This window comes from Manis javanica, chromosome 6, assembly GCF_040802235.1.
Source record: "Manis javanica isolate MJ-LG chromosome 6, MJ_LKY, whole genome shotgun sequence".
NCBI lineage: Eukaryota > Metazoa > Chordata > Mammalia > Pholidota > Manidae > Manis > Manis javanica.
Genome location: NC_133161.1, coordinates 80,345,429 through 80,362,582, shown reverse-complemented (window position 1 = coordinate 80,362,582; position 17,154 = coordinate 80,345,429). Strand labels below are relative to the sequence as shown.

Sequence of the window (17,154 nt, the reverse complement as noted above, 5' to 3'; positions counted from 1 at the left end):
CTTCTATGTAGTTTCTACTTAGAAAAAACTATAAAGAAAAACAGAAATTACTGTCACAAAATCAACATATTTGTTATCTTTTTGGGGGACATTGAGGATTACAATCTGGAAGGGGCACATTGGGGCTTCTGAGGGCAGGCAATATTCCTTTTTCTTGGTCTGTGTTGTGGTTATTTGGCTGTTCATTTTATAACTAGTTTATAAATCTATATATTTGCAGTTTCCAAAACTGGATATACAGTGTTTTGTTTGTATGTTAGATATAAAAATAAAAATGAAAAAATTATAAAAATACAAAAATAACCATTAGCTAGAAAATAGACATTACTTTATTACATTCACCTACATATAAACCTAATGAGGATACTTACATTGTCTTCTTTATGAAAAATGGCAAGAAATACATTAAATGACTTTAAATATACCCTCTCTGTATAATTTTGGCATTATATTGGTCTATAAGTATATATTTTTAAACATAATGCACTATATGCTCTGGATCAAAACCATAAATCTGTTGATTTAGTAACAGAAGATTAGGAACAAAAATGTCATTAGGGCTTTTAATGTTTCATGTACATATAAAATAATAGGATTTTAGAAAACATTTTTTTTGAGGTGGACACAGATTGCTTTAAAATGTATCATCAAAAAGTATTATTTGGATAAATTAGTTGAACAAGACTAACCTGAGTATCCATGGAATTAGTAGTGTCAGGAAATAAATACGGAAATTGCTATTTTTTAACTCTGAAATTATGTATTTAATCTTATTGAGATTTTTTTACAGGGTCTGTATTTTCACTGGCTCTATCTAGGTTTTGGAAATGTTAAACTTCAAAGAAACAAATGAGGTAAGATATAAAAGTAAGTCAATATAGAGAGAATTCTAATAATAAAATATATTCAAGGAAGTTATTTTCAGCTGAAAAATTTTTTAGTAATTGTTAATAAAAAGAGGTAAATTTACATTTTAAAACATGTTCAGAATTTCATTCGTTTTTCTCATTCTCCAGCCAAATCTATTTGATGAGATTGAAATTTGATAAATTGAAATAAACTACTAATGCAATTTTAAGAATAACAAGATAAGCTAATAAAAGTATAATTCAGTAGTCTGAGACATTAAGGTGAAATACAAAGAAAAGGAAGTATACTGATATTTTATAGAGGTAAACCCACCCTAAACCAAAAACTTACTAAAGATATCAAAAAATAAACAGAGTATTTACAATATCTAGAGAAGAATCCCAAGATCTAGAAAATGACAGCATACAGAAAAACAGAACAAAATCCTGAGAAAAGGAAATTCTATTCAACAGCTAGAAATTGGTCCATGAAAACTGAAACTGTTTAGAAATAAATCACATCTAAGAGTATAAATATTATCTTTTAGACAGTACTTATATGTGTGTTTTTTTCCTTTACATCTTAAAGTGACAAATATTGAAATTATAATCACTCATGGTTCATCTTCATTGTTCAAAGCATTAGGTCATCTATATCAACAAATTACTAGCCAACACAGGATGATTTAGGAGTTAATGTACATTAAATATTAGTCAACTATCTTTTTTGTGGGTGTTTTAATGAGTATGAGTACATCATCTGCAAATATCTGATCTGTTAAGGCTATTGATTTACGGCTGCATGGCTGACCAGGGAAATCTCCCTCAGTTTATCCAACTGTTGATCTCCTCATGTATCTTAAACTATCCAAGTCCATTTTACCCAGTATTCTATAAGCTCTTCAGGAATTTCATGCATTCTCCTTGTACAGCAGTGCTGGGTATGTTGTACAAACTTAATTATCTGTTGGAGGAATGAGCCACTTAAATTGCCTGGTAGAAACATTCACAGCTGTGCTACAGGGTTGAGAAGTCATGCCTGGTGAAGGAAGGCACTAACTACTTTATGTTCCTGAAAATAAAGTCATTGTGAACTTTATTGACAAAAGTCACATGCATTTTAGAATAACTGAGACCATGCTAACCTGAATTGGCTGTGTTTTGTGTGTGTGTGTGTGTCTGTGTTGGGGGGATAAATCTAAGAGAGATTGTTCAATAATTCACTTACTTGCTCTTGATGTTGACTGAGTGGTCTAGAGTGGACCAATCTTTCTGGTAGTTTTCTATCCAGACCATGTCCATTATCCAAACGAGACTCCCTGGGTTTGTCAAACCAATCTGTTTCTTCACGACGCAGGTGATAGGCTTTGGAGACCAAGGAAATATCAAACATTGCAACCCCAACTAATACGGATGACGGGGGGAAGTAGATATTCTGAAGAACCAACATGCTCCAGGCTTGTTAACCACTCATGCATTTCAAACACAATGCCCAAAGGGATGAGAAAAATCATTCATTATGTTGAAAATTTTGTACCATGGAATAACCTATAATAAATGACCTAGATACTTGGGCAACTTCTCAGAACAAAAAAAAAAAAAAAGAAGTAAATAAAAGAAAAATTTCAAATCAGGAGGGAAAAAAGAGAAATTTAGATAGTAATTGAATAAAGAAATGAACAAATGAATATTTCTCAGAAGTCATTTTAATCCACCTCAGTCCCTTGGTTCCCATCTCCTCACCTTTCTCCACTATGTACCACCCACCATAGCTAAGGAAAATGTACTTTTTTGAGTACAGATGATTCTGTTACTTTCCCACTGTTAAACCAGTACCAATATGTGGCTGCTGGCTTTAAGCATTAAATATTTTTTAAAACATGACATTTCTATGACATTCATAAATAAATGACAACAATGTTGATTGTTAAGAATATCCCAGGTATTATTGCTAGGAACAAGCATACCATACCACCTGGGTGCCTGATATTAAAATATATCATTTAGAATTTCTTAATAAATATTAAACAATGATTTTCTGTTATTTAGGAATTTGAAGAGTTGACTGGTGGCTTTTTGTACTTATGAAGTGACAAAACTTGACGTCTTAAAATACTTTTTTGAAAATGCAACCCTATTCAAGTACATCATTACTATTTAATTTTTTCATCCCACTCAGTTCATTACAAGAGTTTCTAAAGCTATTAGCAACCAAAATTCCTACTTTACTTAATATACAGACTTTGACTTTATATGAAGTTTTATTGTTTGTAAAAAAAAAATTCCTAATAGTCCTTGGAAATAGATTGTTGTTCCTAAATGGCAGATGGAGCAGCTCTGCTCATTCTGACAGATTTGTTGATAATGCTGTCAATTTCTGCTTTCTTGAAACTCCAGTGCCTGCAGTGCCAACCTCCTGAGTTCTTCTCTATCTCATTTTAGTTTTCTTTTTCTGTCTACATCCCAGACTGCCTTCTCTTACCAAAACTTTCTCCCACGACTTTTTCCCCAGGCAATTTCCATTACTTCTTTATTGGCAGGGCTGGCAATCCCACAGCTGTACACCATGACTCACCTCTAGGCCTATTGCAATCTGGGTCAGTGCTGCTTATTAACCACATCATTGTCACCAGTAAATATGGAATGGTAGATGATGTGTCACAATTTAGTCGGTCTTAGATTTGAGGAAATACAGTGGTACATACCTGGTTTGTCATGTGTATGTGCTTGTCTGAACTCCTCTATTAGATTCTAAGCTGCTTGAGGGCAAGGCTCACATATTCCTTTTTAAAATAAATATTAATTTGTCCCTTGAACCTCAGTAATAGATTTTCTTGACACTTATTATGTTTTTTCATAGTTTTAACATGACACCAAGTGCCTAAATTTATGAAAACATATTTAATTCAGTAGAAATTTGATAAGTAACTACAAAACAAATCCATTATCTAATCATGAGTCTCTAAAAACTTACTAGATTATTCCTAACAACACTAACTTATTTTATCTTACTTCTGATATATCTTTATCATATATTCCTCACAAAAAGAAAAAATCTATACTGATTTTAATAAATGAATATCTTGGATAATGTATATATACAAGATTTTACTTGAATATGTAACTGCTAATTACTTTTGAAATACAATCTTTTAAAACATGTTTCCTTGGTTGTATGTACACAAATAAGGCAGAATCTCAACCTGATTTAAATTTTGTCAATTTATTTCCATTTCTGATTACACTTTGCCTCTTACTTCTTATAATAATTCTGTATGTAACTAAGGATTTCTACCATGCTTTGGATAGGAATATATAGATTAACCAACAGCAAACAAAATCGATGAAACTGCTTTTATATTGGATTCTGTCTATCATTTATAGCAAGTGGTACATAAATGCTAATTGTTTATAATTGTACTTGTCTTATTTGCCATGGTAGATCTTTACTTTAAAAATTAAATTTTATACTAATAACATTTCCCAAATTAGTTTAAATGATTTGCTGAAGATTAACATCCCCTTTTTTTAAAACTGATAATTTTTTTTGAATTCTTAAATGTAAAATATGAGTAAGCTATTTTTGGGTCTACCATGATTCACAGGCAACAGTTACATGAATAGCTTAATTCTATTCTGTATAAAATATTGTTGAAATTTTTACAAAATCTGAAGTTTTTTTTTTTTTTGCATAGAGTATACTTTGAAAGAATGTTTTCAACAAAATATTTGTGGTTGGAGAAAGAACTATAACTTGGCTGTTTCTGCCTTAGTTCCCCTCCAATCTGCTCCAGAGGAAAGGCTTCCTGCTCTGTATTTACCGTCAACCATTCATGCACATAGCTGATGGCTATAAATATTAAGCAATGTAAATTTTGCTGACCTAGACTTACTCTCAAGTAACCTATTTCAAAAAAACCTAGAGTTATGTAGAACATATTTGAAAAACATCTTATAGTCTATAACCTAGAGTTTAACTGAATTTATAAAAAGTACACAACAATTTGAAATAAATTGCTTTGTCTACATGAAACTAAATAACTTGTTGGAATGTTATACTTTTCAAATTTTTCTTAGTAACATTCAGATACAGAGATAGCATGTATTTGGCAAAAATAATTTTTAAAAATCCTTAATATTTACTGAGTTCCAAAATGAGTTATATGACTGGGAAAAAGAATTTCCACTTTTTCCCTTACACAAGGAATCCAAGATCTCAAAAGGAAAGTAGGCCATTGCTCACCTGAAGAAAGTAATATGTTTAGGTGATATAAAAGCAAAGAACATACATAACACTTTAAAACATACACCTTTTAAAGATAATCACTACAATTCACACACATATTACATATGTAATTTAATTTTTTATAGTTGTCTTTTGTCTGATTATGTATCAACATTTTTATGACTAAATTTCTCATCAGCTTAATTTTTAAATATTTTAGTTTAATTTCATCTAAATTTCATTTGACTTACTTCTTTGTTACCATCTTTATACTTCATAATTTTGTCTGCTGCATGTGTCTTCATTTACTTTACCAAAAAAAAAATTTTTTTTCACATAGTACTTGATGATTGTAAGTACATATCTTCCAAACATATGATGAATAAAATATTGGGTTATTTTTATATGACTGCATGTAAATAAATGCCACATTTAGATATTCTAAATATCTAGAAAGAGTTGTGTGTCATGCACCATGATGACAATAAATGTGTGATGAATAAATGGATTTGTCAAATTCTCTTCAAATGTATGCTCATCATGCGCAGAACAGCCTTTAGTTATGCCATAAACCTGTTAGAGTTTTTGTTATTTCACTGATAGGATTGTTGAAGTGCCTATTTATTCTTCTGCAGCCATCATTTTATATGTATAAAATGTGTGTAAAATGTGGATTGTGAAGAAAGTAAAAAAGAAAAAAAGAAAGACTTTTTCTACATAATATCATAACTTTTGTCGAACCATGTAGGGTCATTCCAACAAGTGGCTAAATAAAAAAATACACAGTGTTTTATTTATTGACTAATTATCAATAAAAATGGTCAATCCAATAGCCTGTAGAGAAGAAAACCGGTCAGAAAGTGATTAGTTTGTTGGAATTTCACTAGGAAAGGCAGTTTGTCCTCCTTCAGATCCAGTAATTACTTTAGTCTTGTTCAAATCTAGATTTCAACTTCTAAAATCATATTGGTGTCTACATACAGAAGCAGAAGGAAAATCTTTTTTCATGGAAACACATTTTCCTCTGAGTCATCAGGGAAAATACTAAATTTAAAAGGGGAGATGTTTGAGGAAGCTTAGTGCTTTGCAGTCTCCAAAGGCATGAATTAATAATGCTCTTACTTGATCAAACAGATTTTATTTCCAGGACTCAAACCACACCTACATTCAAATGTAAACCACGGCAGGGGTTGGGCGGGGGAAGAACCCTAAGTCATGAGTCTTCCAGGCAGAAATACGACTCTTTACATCCTCGTATCTCTCTTCCCTTTCTTCAAAACAGACTTGGAATAGACAATTTTTCAAAATCCTTATGGTTCCATGTGATTAAACAAACAAATACCATAAGCCAGTTTTTAAAGTGTATATTTGTCTTAATACACTTATTCAAAATGAAAAACTAGCAAACAATTTAGAGTAAAAAATTGGGATGATGCAAAAAGCAAAGTCAAGGAAAAGGCTGAATGGGTGCACCAGGAGGGTCTGAACTCCAAGTAAGTAAACTCACAAAAGTAGCATGTGCATTTTCAATAAACCTGAAGAGTATTTCATACAGACTAGTAAGATTATAAGTGTCATATCATATTTAGTGCTAAGCTTTCTAGTATATAATATAAAATAAATAGACTGTCAATTATTGCATTCATAATAGAGAGATGAAATATGAACTTTTGTAAGGAGGATTATAAAATTCTACATTATACTAGTATCAGGGAACTATCTGAAAGTTCTCAAAAAGATAACATTCTTTGAATTAATGAACACTGATCTCACAAAAGTGACAAATAATTTTCTATTACAAAGTCTAGCAGAATAATAATGTCTCCAAACCTTAATAATTTCCCCAAGTGAAAGACACTGACCAATTACCTTAAAAATGCATTTTAAAAAATAAAGAAACATACAATGAAAAACTTCTCAACTATGTAGTTAAAGGATGACCATATTTTATTGACACATTTATTTGATAATGGTTTCGGAAAAGTGGACACCAGACAAATCAAGCACTCAAGAAACAACAATAAAAGAATAAACTAAAAAGAAGGAAATAAAAGCATGCTACAACATCTATACACAAGATAAAATTTCCATTTACAAGAAATAAAATTGAGGCAAACATGCAAAAGACGCACCAAGAAAAGTAGAATATGTCCTTGAAGAAGGAAAATTAAACATGCAGAAAAATAAGAGTTTGAGTTTTGAGAGTAACAAGGTAGTTTGAGGCCCAATTTACCTTCACTGTCTGACATGGCATGTTGGAAGTCATCCATGATGAACGCTATGTCACGGTCATAGCCTCGAGTCCGTGATTCCTCTCTCATGTGTTGCTGAACTTCAGGCAATGAGTGACTTGATCCAAACTGATCCCTGGTGTCTGCAGATATTGGTGGAAGGGGTCCAGCTGCAGCCCTGGCCATCCCCATTGGCTGGCCAACAGGACTGAGTGGACTCTCTTCTTCAGAATTCTGGGCCACAATTGGTATTCTTCCCCTACTCTGGCTAATTGGCAAGCTGGTAGGCTTAGTTCTGCCAGAAGGTGATGCATGACTGAAGGAAACATCTAGAGCTTCAGCCTCTTGAGCTTTCAGTCTTAGGGAAGAGCTGGAAGAATCTCTTTTAATTGATAAATCAAGCCCATAGACAGAAGAAGGTCTGGAAGACGGTCTGGACCTGCTGCCACTACCGTACGGCTTATCTGCTTCATCCTGCAGAGCCGACCGTAGGGTATTTCCTAATGTGCCCAGTCCTGAACCAAGAGAAGACCCCATAAATTTCTGCTGGTCTGTAATATTTTTCCTAAGGCCAAAAGTGATATCATCTTGAAGAAGCCTTGCTCTGGAGGAAATGCCACCAATAGATGAAGTGCTAGAAGTCATGTAGGTCGAATAATCAGGTTCAAGGTCTCTACTTTCTTGAATAGGGGAAAATTTTGACATTTTAGGGTCCATTAGTGATTTCTTATGCTTTGACTGCTTTTGGTACAGGATGGCTGCTGGCAGCTGCTTTGCTGCCTGTTTCTCCAGTGTGAGCCTACTGATGCTGTACTTTTCAGATTTTGGGAAATGTCTGTAGCTGGTATCGGCATGGTAATAATGAGAAAGACCAGCCAGGTGATCTAAGCTCTCTGCTCCTCTACGGAATTCTTGTTTAATCTGATGTTTCAGGAGCTTTAACTCATAAGGATCTTCCATTGGATCGTCCTCTGCTTTTACATAACTATGTAATCTGGAGGAAGTCTGCAAAGGTGCTAGAAAATCTGTCACCTCTTGAGACCTACGTGTTTCAGTGGTTCTAAGGAGACGGTCTGTTTTTGATAGATCTTTCTCATGAAGGCTAAATGCAGTGCTTAATGCTGCTGTTCCTTTGGTAATCTCCCCAATGTCATCGATTAGGACATAGTTTCGTGGAGTGTGATGGTCAATATCTGCATAGAAAGAATCTGCTGATATGCTGGATATGGGGCTGCTCGCCATGCTACTTCTTTCCTCCAATCCTATTCTCAAGTCTAAGCTATTGTACTTACTACCAAGATGGGAAACAGCGTATGTATTATCAGTAGAAACAGGCGCTATCATCAGCGGTTGGTTGTGAATCACCTCATAGTTTGAAGTTATCTTGGGCTCCAAATACAGTGTGGTTTGACGTGGCTTTTGTTGTATCACCATCATCTGTGATGGTAGCTGATAAGATGGTTGTGGGGCTGGTGTAGGTTGAGCTTGAGGAGTGAAGGACATTGTTGCCACAGCTTGGAATGACGGCTGAGTCTGATAAGGTGAAACTTGCTGATGGTATAATGTTTGTTGCTGAAAATGGGATTGTTGGGTGTACGGGGTGGGTGCCTGTGTAGGAAGAGCAGGGGAAGAGTATTGGTATTGTGTATAAGGACTCGTTGGAGGAACGAGTTGAGATTCTGTTTGGGTCTGTGGTGGTATAAACTGGCTGAATTCTGTTTGGGGGGCCGTTCTTGGGCGCTCCACGCCATGCTGACTTTCCATTCGGGCTGGTCTGGTGCTGCTCACCTCACTGTCAGACATGTAATCCCGATCTTCGGCTACACCCTGGAGGTAGGCTCGCTCCCTCTTCTCTCGCTCCTTTAATAATGCCTCTTTCCTCCTGTTAATTCCCATTTCCAGGTACCTTAACTTGGCATCGATCTCCTTTTCTTCCTCATCAAGTTCGGCTTGTTTCTTTCTAAGTTTTGCAGATTCCCTCTCCACAAGATCAAGCTCTCTGTCTATATCCTGGAGAATCTTGGCCCGTGCCATAGTGTTGGTTCTGCAGATCCTTCTCCTGGAAACCGTGCCCACAGTGCTGTATGCAGCCTGGGCTCCGGCACTGGTCTCCTCAGGAGGTGGGTTTGGCAGGGTTCTCTTAACTTTTTTCTGGGAGCCAGAGGGTGTCATGGTTTGGGAACCTTTTGTCTATAAGCAAACAAAATACAGTACTTTATTATCAAGGGAAAAAAATATAAAATGCTTTGTGATTTACATTTAAATAAAATGATTTCATGTTTCAGCTTTGATAGCATAATAAAATAAAAATTCTATATACCATTTCAAGTATTAGTCACAAATATAATTAACTGAAAAACAATTTTTCCTTTCTTGGCAAATTGCTTATTTATTATTATAACTTTCATAACATTAAAAGTGAGTTTTGAAATCAAACACAAAACTCATTGAGAGGCAGGGCTTCTATTTCAGTTAGTCTCTCAGGAGAACTCCAAAAACTCATTTTCCATCTATTTAATACACATAAGATAATTTACTGAATGTATTCCCAGGGCATTTGTATTATCTAAAATATAAGTTACGTTTGTCAAAGATGCTCATTTACTGTTAAGTTCAATCATTTGCTTCTATCTTCCCAATCCTACTTGTACCCCCTGAAGTGGCGATCATTCCTATTCCAATTATGAAATATGTTTAAGTGAGATCCTCTAATTCTCTAATGTCTTTTTTTTCCTCCAAAAGAAAAATATGAACTACTTTCCCATTTAATCTTTATTTTGGGTCATATTTTGTGTGACTATTTGGCTCATATTTTCTTTCAACTTCATTATTCTTTAGTAATTTTAGTTACTTCTTAATGCATTAGCAACTTCTACATGAAGTAAAAGGAACTGGTGCAATAAAAACCCACCTATATATATATATATATGTATATATTGTTTAAAGCAGATAAAGTATCATTAGTGAGTTGTTTCAACTTCACTTGGCTACTTTGTCATAAACTTGCATTCTAAGAACCACTGGTCTTGAGAATCACACAATTTCAGAATATCATGAGATATCAGGGCCCATGAGAGATCATTTTGACTACTTATACTTAAAATAAAATGACAAACTCAAAGTTACCCAAGCATTTAGTAGCATATTTATCACTAGATCTTTGGTCTTCCACCTTCCAGTTGCATATGCTTTGCAAACTGCTTTTTTTTTCTTTTCTTTATAGTAATCCAAATAATGGAAAGTACATGAGAATTATGTCTAATTAATTAGATTATACTAGTCCAAGACCCTTTGTTTTCACTGTCTACCTATTATTTTCAAATTAATTTCCTTGGTGTTTTTTTTTTAATCTGCTTTCTGTCTTAATTTTCTGCTACCTTTATTTACCCTCACTAATTGTTTCTTTAATAGAAAGCATAGTCAAAAGCAATATCCTAAAGATCAATTGAGGTTTATATATATTTCTGAAATTTAAAATATTTGGATGCAAACCCACAATGAATAAATGTTGTGAGTATGAAATATGGGAGAGTGATTTTGAAATTGTAGCTTGTTCTTCCTCAAAGAGAAATCTCAAGGATTATAGGGAATCAGAGCTCCCAAAAGTTGCTGTTTGGCACATTATTTATTCTCTTTCACTGTCACTTCTTTTCATTTTATTTAATACTCACAATTAAATTATAGAATTGTTATGAAGATCATATGAGGCAACTGTGTAAAATATTTGGTACAGATTGTAGGTACCCAGTACATATTATTTCCTTGCAAAATCTACTATTTCTACAGAAAACTATGGATTTTTGATAAATTTAAATTACAAGTCTTCTTAAAAATGAACACATCATACTTTTTAATATCAACTGACCTTAATGAAACAGTAATAAAATAAAAATGGAAATGTTATAATAATTTTCTTAATTTCCCCAAATACTGAGACATATTTTAAATATTTTTCCACAATAACCTTTTCAGTTTCTGAATATAAATGGTGCTCAATAGGATACTGAAATTAGCTACCATTTTTTCTCCTTGACTTGAACATATGGTAGATTTGGTAGTCATGTGAGAATTTTGAAATTAAAAATGTTCACCTATACTACATGATTACGGTTGAGAAATGATTTGACAAATGGATCTTTGTGTACCCTTAAGGTGGTATAGCACTGCATAATATGAACACATTTCAAAGTAAGAGTTCTTCCAACCAAAAGAGGTTAAAAATACCCCCCAATGAATGCAACACTAAATGCGATTCTAGCAGAGAAAAAGCACACAACAGTGAAGGTAACTATGGAATGGAGTAAATAGAGAAAAGAAATTTCTGGGATGACACATACATTTTAAAAATTAATTTAAAAAATATTAAAGGCATGCATTAAATGGATGCACATATTTGTTGAATGAAAAGATGAAGAAATGAAAGGGTAAAGTAAGAACTTTTTGTGACTATTTTTAAAGGTTCTAAATTAAGAAGTGAAATATCCCAGAATTCAGTGAGTGGAATGACAGTATACATGATATCATATGAAAAATTATGAAGACCCACAAGAAGACTACATATTTCATCAAGAGTAATGGTTAGTAAAGTGAATGGAAATTGATATTAGTTTATATTATTTATTGCTCATACCTGTATGCAATTTTCCCCTAATTTCTGTTTAATAGCTTACAGTTCTCAGTTGAGATAATAGGCTTAAACTAAAAAATTTTTAAATATAAAGTCACAGGTTAAAAAAGCAGTCCATGTGTTAGCAATTTTTAATTGTCCTCCAGGGTTGCAAATATTTAATGATTCAATGGACATATTAATTCATATTTTGTGTGCCATGAGTATGAGTCATGGAAGCAAGTGAGAAAGCTAATTGGTAGAAGCTAGATATTTATTTAGCCTAGCTGACCACTCAGTCTTCCCAGAAGTGGAAATAGTTTTGCTGTTCTCTATTTGGTGATAAAATAGCTTTTACTCTGACTAGAGAAGGAGTCACAAAGTTGGAGACTTGTTAAGGTCTCAGCCATCTATATTCCTCTCAAATTAGAGGAAGTGTAACATGATCATTGAAGCTTAGTCTCTCAGGGAGACTACACAGAGTTTTAGTCCTGGCTCTGCCTTTTATGAGATCATTAGCAAGTTGTTTAAACTCCCTGGGCCTTGGTTCTCTTATATGTAAAAGGAGGATAATATTTATTCTTCCATTACTGGTTTGTCTAAGGAGTGAGCTGAAACAGGAATCTAGATTAGGTTATTATCCCAGGGGAAAGACAGAAATACAATAGAAAATTTGAAGTGATATCTTGCCAACTTATAATTTAAAAAGAACTGAATTTCAAGACCATATATGACTTCCAAACTGGGTATTTTATTCTAATCCAATCAGAATAATGTAAAATGAGAGTGCCAAAACAGATAATCAAAACAAAATAATGTAATTGCTTAGAAAAGACTGAGAGATGTATAAAAGAAATTTTATGATGATTAAAGGTGATATAGTTGGAGGCCACAATTATAGATGATGACAATCTAGAAAAATCTTGCTCAGTAAGATTTTCCTTAACAACTAGCTTGGTAAGTGTTATTTTTAGACAGATTTGGTATCCTTAATAAACAAATTAAAATTGTTTGCAGTAGCTGTGCAAATAGCAGGCAAGGAAAAGAAACAGAAAGTTAGAACAATAGAATGGAGGCTGAAGGGAGACTGGAAGAATAGCTAATTTCAGCTGCAATGCCTAGGAGGTAATTTTGATAATCAGCAAATACACTCCAGTATAAGTTTTGCTGTCCAAAGTTATTTTAAACTACATTATTCTCAGGGGATCCATTTATACTATGTATCCTATATGGCAAAGGAATTTTTCATTGTTCTGAGGAGTCAGGGCTCTTAATAAAAATAACAATAGTTAAGGTATTTGGATACATGATCCTAAGGACTTTAAACATACATATGTGCATTATCTTGTCAAAATAATCTAAGCTCAGTCTAAGGATGAAAAAAGGAGGGTATCTGTTTTTCTTTCAAAAGTTGAACAAGCTAAAACTAGCTTTCAACACCAAAATTATTCACTGACTGCCAAATATAATAAACACAGCAAAATTCAATTTACTAATTAATTCTAGTAGTTGCTAAGTATAATCATAAAATGCACCATTCTAGATACTAAAGGCACAGAGCTAAAAGGCATGAGATATACCAAACTAAGTTAAACCTTGTTCTCAAGGAAGTAATAAATTAGGAATATTTTTTAGCATATTGTATAAAGAACCTACTTCAGGCTTTGCTACCTAGCTCTTGTCAATATCAGAGTAAGCTTCTCAACTGTTGTACTGATAGAGACTTAAGAATGTATTTTTCATTTTATAAATATAGATGGTCATGTCTGCTGTTGGAAATCAATGTTCATCATGATAATTTCTTGGATCATTAAGCTTATTCTTTCAGTTAAGCAGCAAGGATTTTCTTAAAGGCCCCTATACTCATCTAAGCAGTATAATTCCATATAGTGTAATTCTAAACACTATAATTCCACATAGACTTATTGATAAGATACTTTGATTCAGACAAGTATCATACAATTTTCTAGAGAAAACAGAACCTCTTAAAAGATCATCTGTATAACAAGTCAAAAGGTGAATCAGAGGGGTATATAAACAGGGTGTATTGGAACTCAGAATAAGAAGAATCTTCTTTCGGCTTGGGGAAGGAATGATGGGTTAAGACATAAGAGAAAGGTTTTTTTGAAGAATGGATGAAACCTGAACAGGAGAGTATCACTTCAGCCTAGCGATGCATTGATACCTGTAAGAGGGAAAGATATCCAGAGTGTTCTACACAAACAGAAAGGAAACGAGGAGGAACAAATAAAACATATAGGGAAAAAAAATACCTTGAAAGCTCTATCTTTATTAAATCTCTATTTATCCTATTTTTTTCTTTTCTTTTTTACAGATTGAAAAGGCAACCTAGTTATTACATACTGGTCAAATTAACTCCAATACCACATGAAATATCAGGGCAAACCATCTATTGTAAATGTGCCATCACTAGCAATGACCTGCAATGCAGTGTGCTGGGTAGCAATCAGTGAGGCTTTGTCTAAGAGAAAATTGTGGTCGCCCAATTTAATTTCCTTCCGTGATAATGAGGAGGTCTATACTGATAGCACAGAAACAAAGACACAATCTTACAGAGCTTCAGCAAAGCACTTTACATTGTCCCATGACATAGTTGCCAACATAGTTTTGGCTATAAGAATGGAAAGCGGTCATGTAATCTGTCAGGGATCCACATGTAGACCATGGCTGTTTGTGGTCCAGCATCAATGCAAATAATCAATTAATGTTTCTCAGTCTTGGCACTAATGACATTTTTGACCAGATGATTCTCTGTTGGATTGGGGTTGGTGGGGGTTGTGTTTGTGCATTGTAGGCCTTGACCCATTACATACCATCAGCATATCCTTCCCTACACATGTCAATTGAAAATGTCACTACTCACTGTCAAATGAAGCAGGGTGTGAGGGACGCAACACAGTCTCTGGCTGAGAACCACCGATGTAGGGGGATACACAAGGTGATGTCCTGAGGGAGCGATCCTGAGATGGGTCGATTGCTATTTAACATATCTGGTGATGAAGGGAATGCTAGAATTTGTGTATCATGATGCCTTAGTCTGAATGAAAAGGCAGGCTTCATAGAGGAACTGGGACTTGAATGGTGCCTGGAAAAAGAGAACTCTTGGGATAAAGAGTGAAAGTAAAAGAGACATTCCAGGCTAGGGTAACAACTAAGCAAGTTAATAAGGATGGGAATGTATTAGATTACCTTGCCTTGTTATACATCTGTTTTATGATAAAATTAGCCCTTATATTAGATAGGATAATCCTTACCTACTGGATTAATATGAACTAATGTACAAAAGATAATCAACCAGTCTTGAATCTCTGGTGTCACAGAAGAGAATTTAATCATTTGTGATTGTAATTGAAATTGTTTTTAGAAAGTAGTTGTCCTCTAATTGCTGTAATATTCTATTAACACGAAAATAGAAACTCAAATACAGGACCCTATTAATGGAAGAATAAAAACAAAGGAATAGAACATATTTAAAAGTTGTACACTTACCAAGTTACTTCTCAGTCTAGTTGTACAAAAAATGTTCTTCAATTATATTGTGAAAATGCCACTCAATATTTCATCAGACATCTTGAAGCTTTTCTTTAATGCACCTCTTGTCCCAGTTTGTTTTTCTTGCTTAAAGTCATTGCTCTTGGGCTGAGCAGTCAAGCAGAAAACAAGTTTCTACCTCACTGGACAGAAGTATTAGCGCTGTCAGTCTGTGCAACACTCATTGCCTTTTATTTTCTGGAATGTCCCAAAGAGATTAATTTCTTTTCTTCCCTAAAATCTATTTTACAAAGCCTCTTAGACATTTTTTAAGGTCGTAATTTTTCGTATGCATGTATATATCCATGTATATATATGTATTCCTCAATCCTCCCTCCCTCCTTTCCTGCCTGCCTTCCTTGTTTTCTTTTCTCTTTCCTAACATTAAATCAGATGACTATGTTTCAATGAATGGAACAAAATATATTCTGTTGCTATGGTTCTTTGATATAGTTAAGTATAATGGCCATAATATGTGAGGCTTTTTTTTTTCCAGACTGGCAACTGCTTTATTTAGCAATCATACACATATATAGAGTTCAAGAGGATTCATATTCTATCACAAATCTCCTCAGAAGGGGGCTTTATGTGGAGTATGTTAGTGGAAGATAATTCCTTCCTGAAGCTGATTATACTCAAATTTCAGGGTTAGGACTGTAAGAAAGTTAGGACTGATTATACACTGACTTTGGGGTATTCATTTATCACTTTTAATATTTACATCATAAGTATAGGATTGAAGTGGTTATAAGATATATAATCCTTGGCTAATTCCTTTTCTTCTACAACATAACCACTACTTTTGTTAAATCAATTTGTTTATTATTACCCTATCTGTCACTAAGAGGTGCTCGCTCTTTTCTAGAGTAATCCTCAAATTCACTTGGGTTTTTACATTTTTAGACTTTCTCTGTCTTATCATTCCATAAAGAGATAACGAAAACAGTTTTCTAAAGGTTCCTTTACTCCAAGCTATCTCTGAGAGACCGTGTTCAGCATATCGATCTTCTTTTTCCTGCAGAGTTCTGCACTGATGATTATATGTCACCCAAATTGTTTTGCCTGGACTGTAAGGAGCTGGTAAAACTCACCTACCCACCTTATTTATTCTTCCTTCTCATCACAGTCTCCCCAGCTGCTTGCTCTTTCCTTCACTGCCTCTTTATGTATGCCAGTTACTATTTCTCAGCATGTTTTTTTTTATATTGTATTTCCTTACACTTACACAAATATATATATTTCAAATATATTTAAAGCATATTAAATTTAATAAATATATATTTAAAAAATATACTTAATAATTTAATAAATTATTAAGTGTCTTATACCTATCTTCAAGTGGCATGCTATACTTATAACTAGAATATAAAGACAAAGGTCCAAAAAATGAAGATAAGCTTTTGTGGCTAAACACAATGCCATTGCTCATGTGCTTTTAAGATTCAAAAAAGGAGAGAGGTTATCTAAATGTACTCTTCAACTCTAAAAAACTGCTAAACCTAAGGCTCACAACTGAAATTTTATGTATGCATATATGTACATACGTGTGAAAATAGTCTTCATACAAATGAGTTGATTATTTCCGTTAGCACTCTATTGTGGGTGAGCAGAGGAAAGCCAGAGTAACTAATTTTTTTTAATGGCAAAATTTATAATTTATTGACTAATATATATAGGTTTCTAATTTTTCTT

General features: G+C 33.6%; 1 protein-coding gene across 4 annotated transcripts in view; it reads right to left on the bottom strand.

Annotated features, from left to right (window-relative positions):
• The window catches only part of PCLO (piccolo presynaptic cytomatrix protein), a 421,109-nt gene that overhangs the window by 133,526 nt on the left and 270,429 nt on the right, over positions 1–17,154 (bottom strand). For all 4 annotated transcript variants that reach the window (XM_073238908.1, XM_073238910.1, XM_073238909.1 and 1 more), the window contains exons 7-8: positions 7,307–9,494; positions 2,077–2,213 (exon numbers count right to left, since the gene is read on the bottom strand). In XM_073238908.1, coding sequence (XP_073095009.1) covers positions 2,077–2,213; positions 7,307–9,494 — 2,325 coding nt within the window. The remainder of the gene's footprint in view (positions 1–2,076; positions 2,214–7,306; positions 9,495–17,154) is intronic.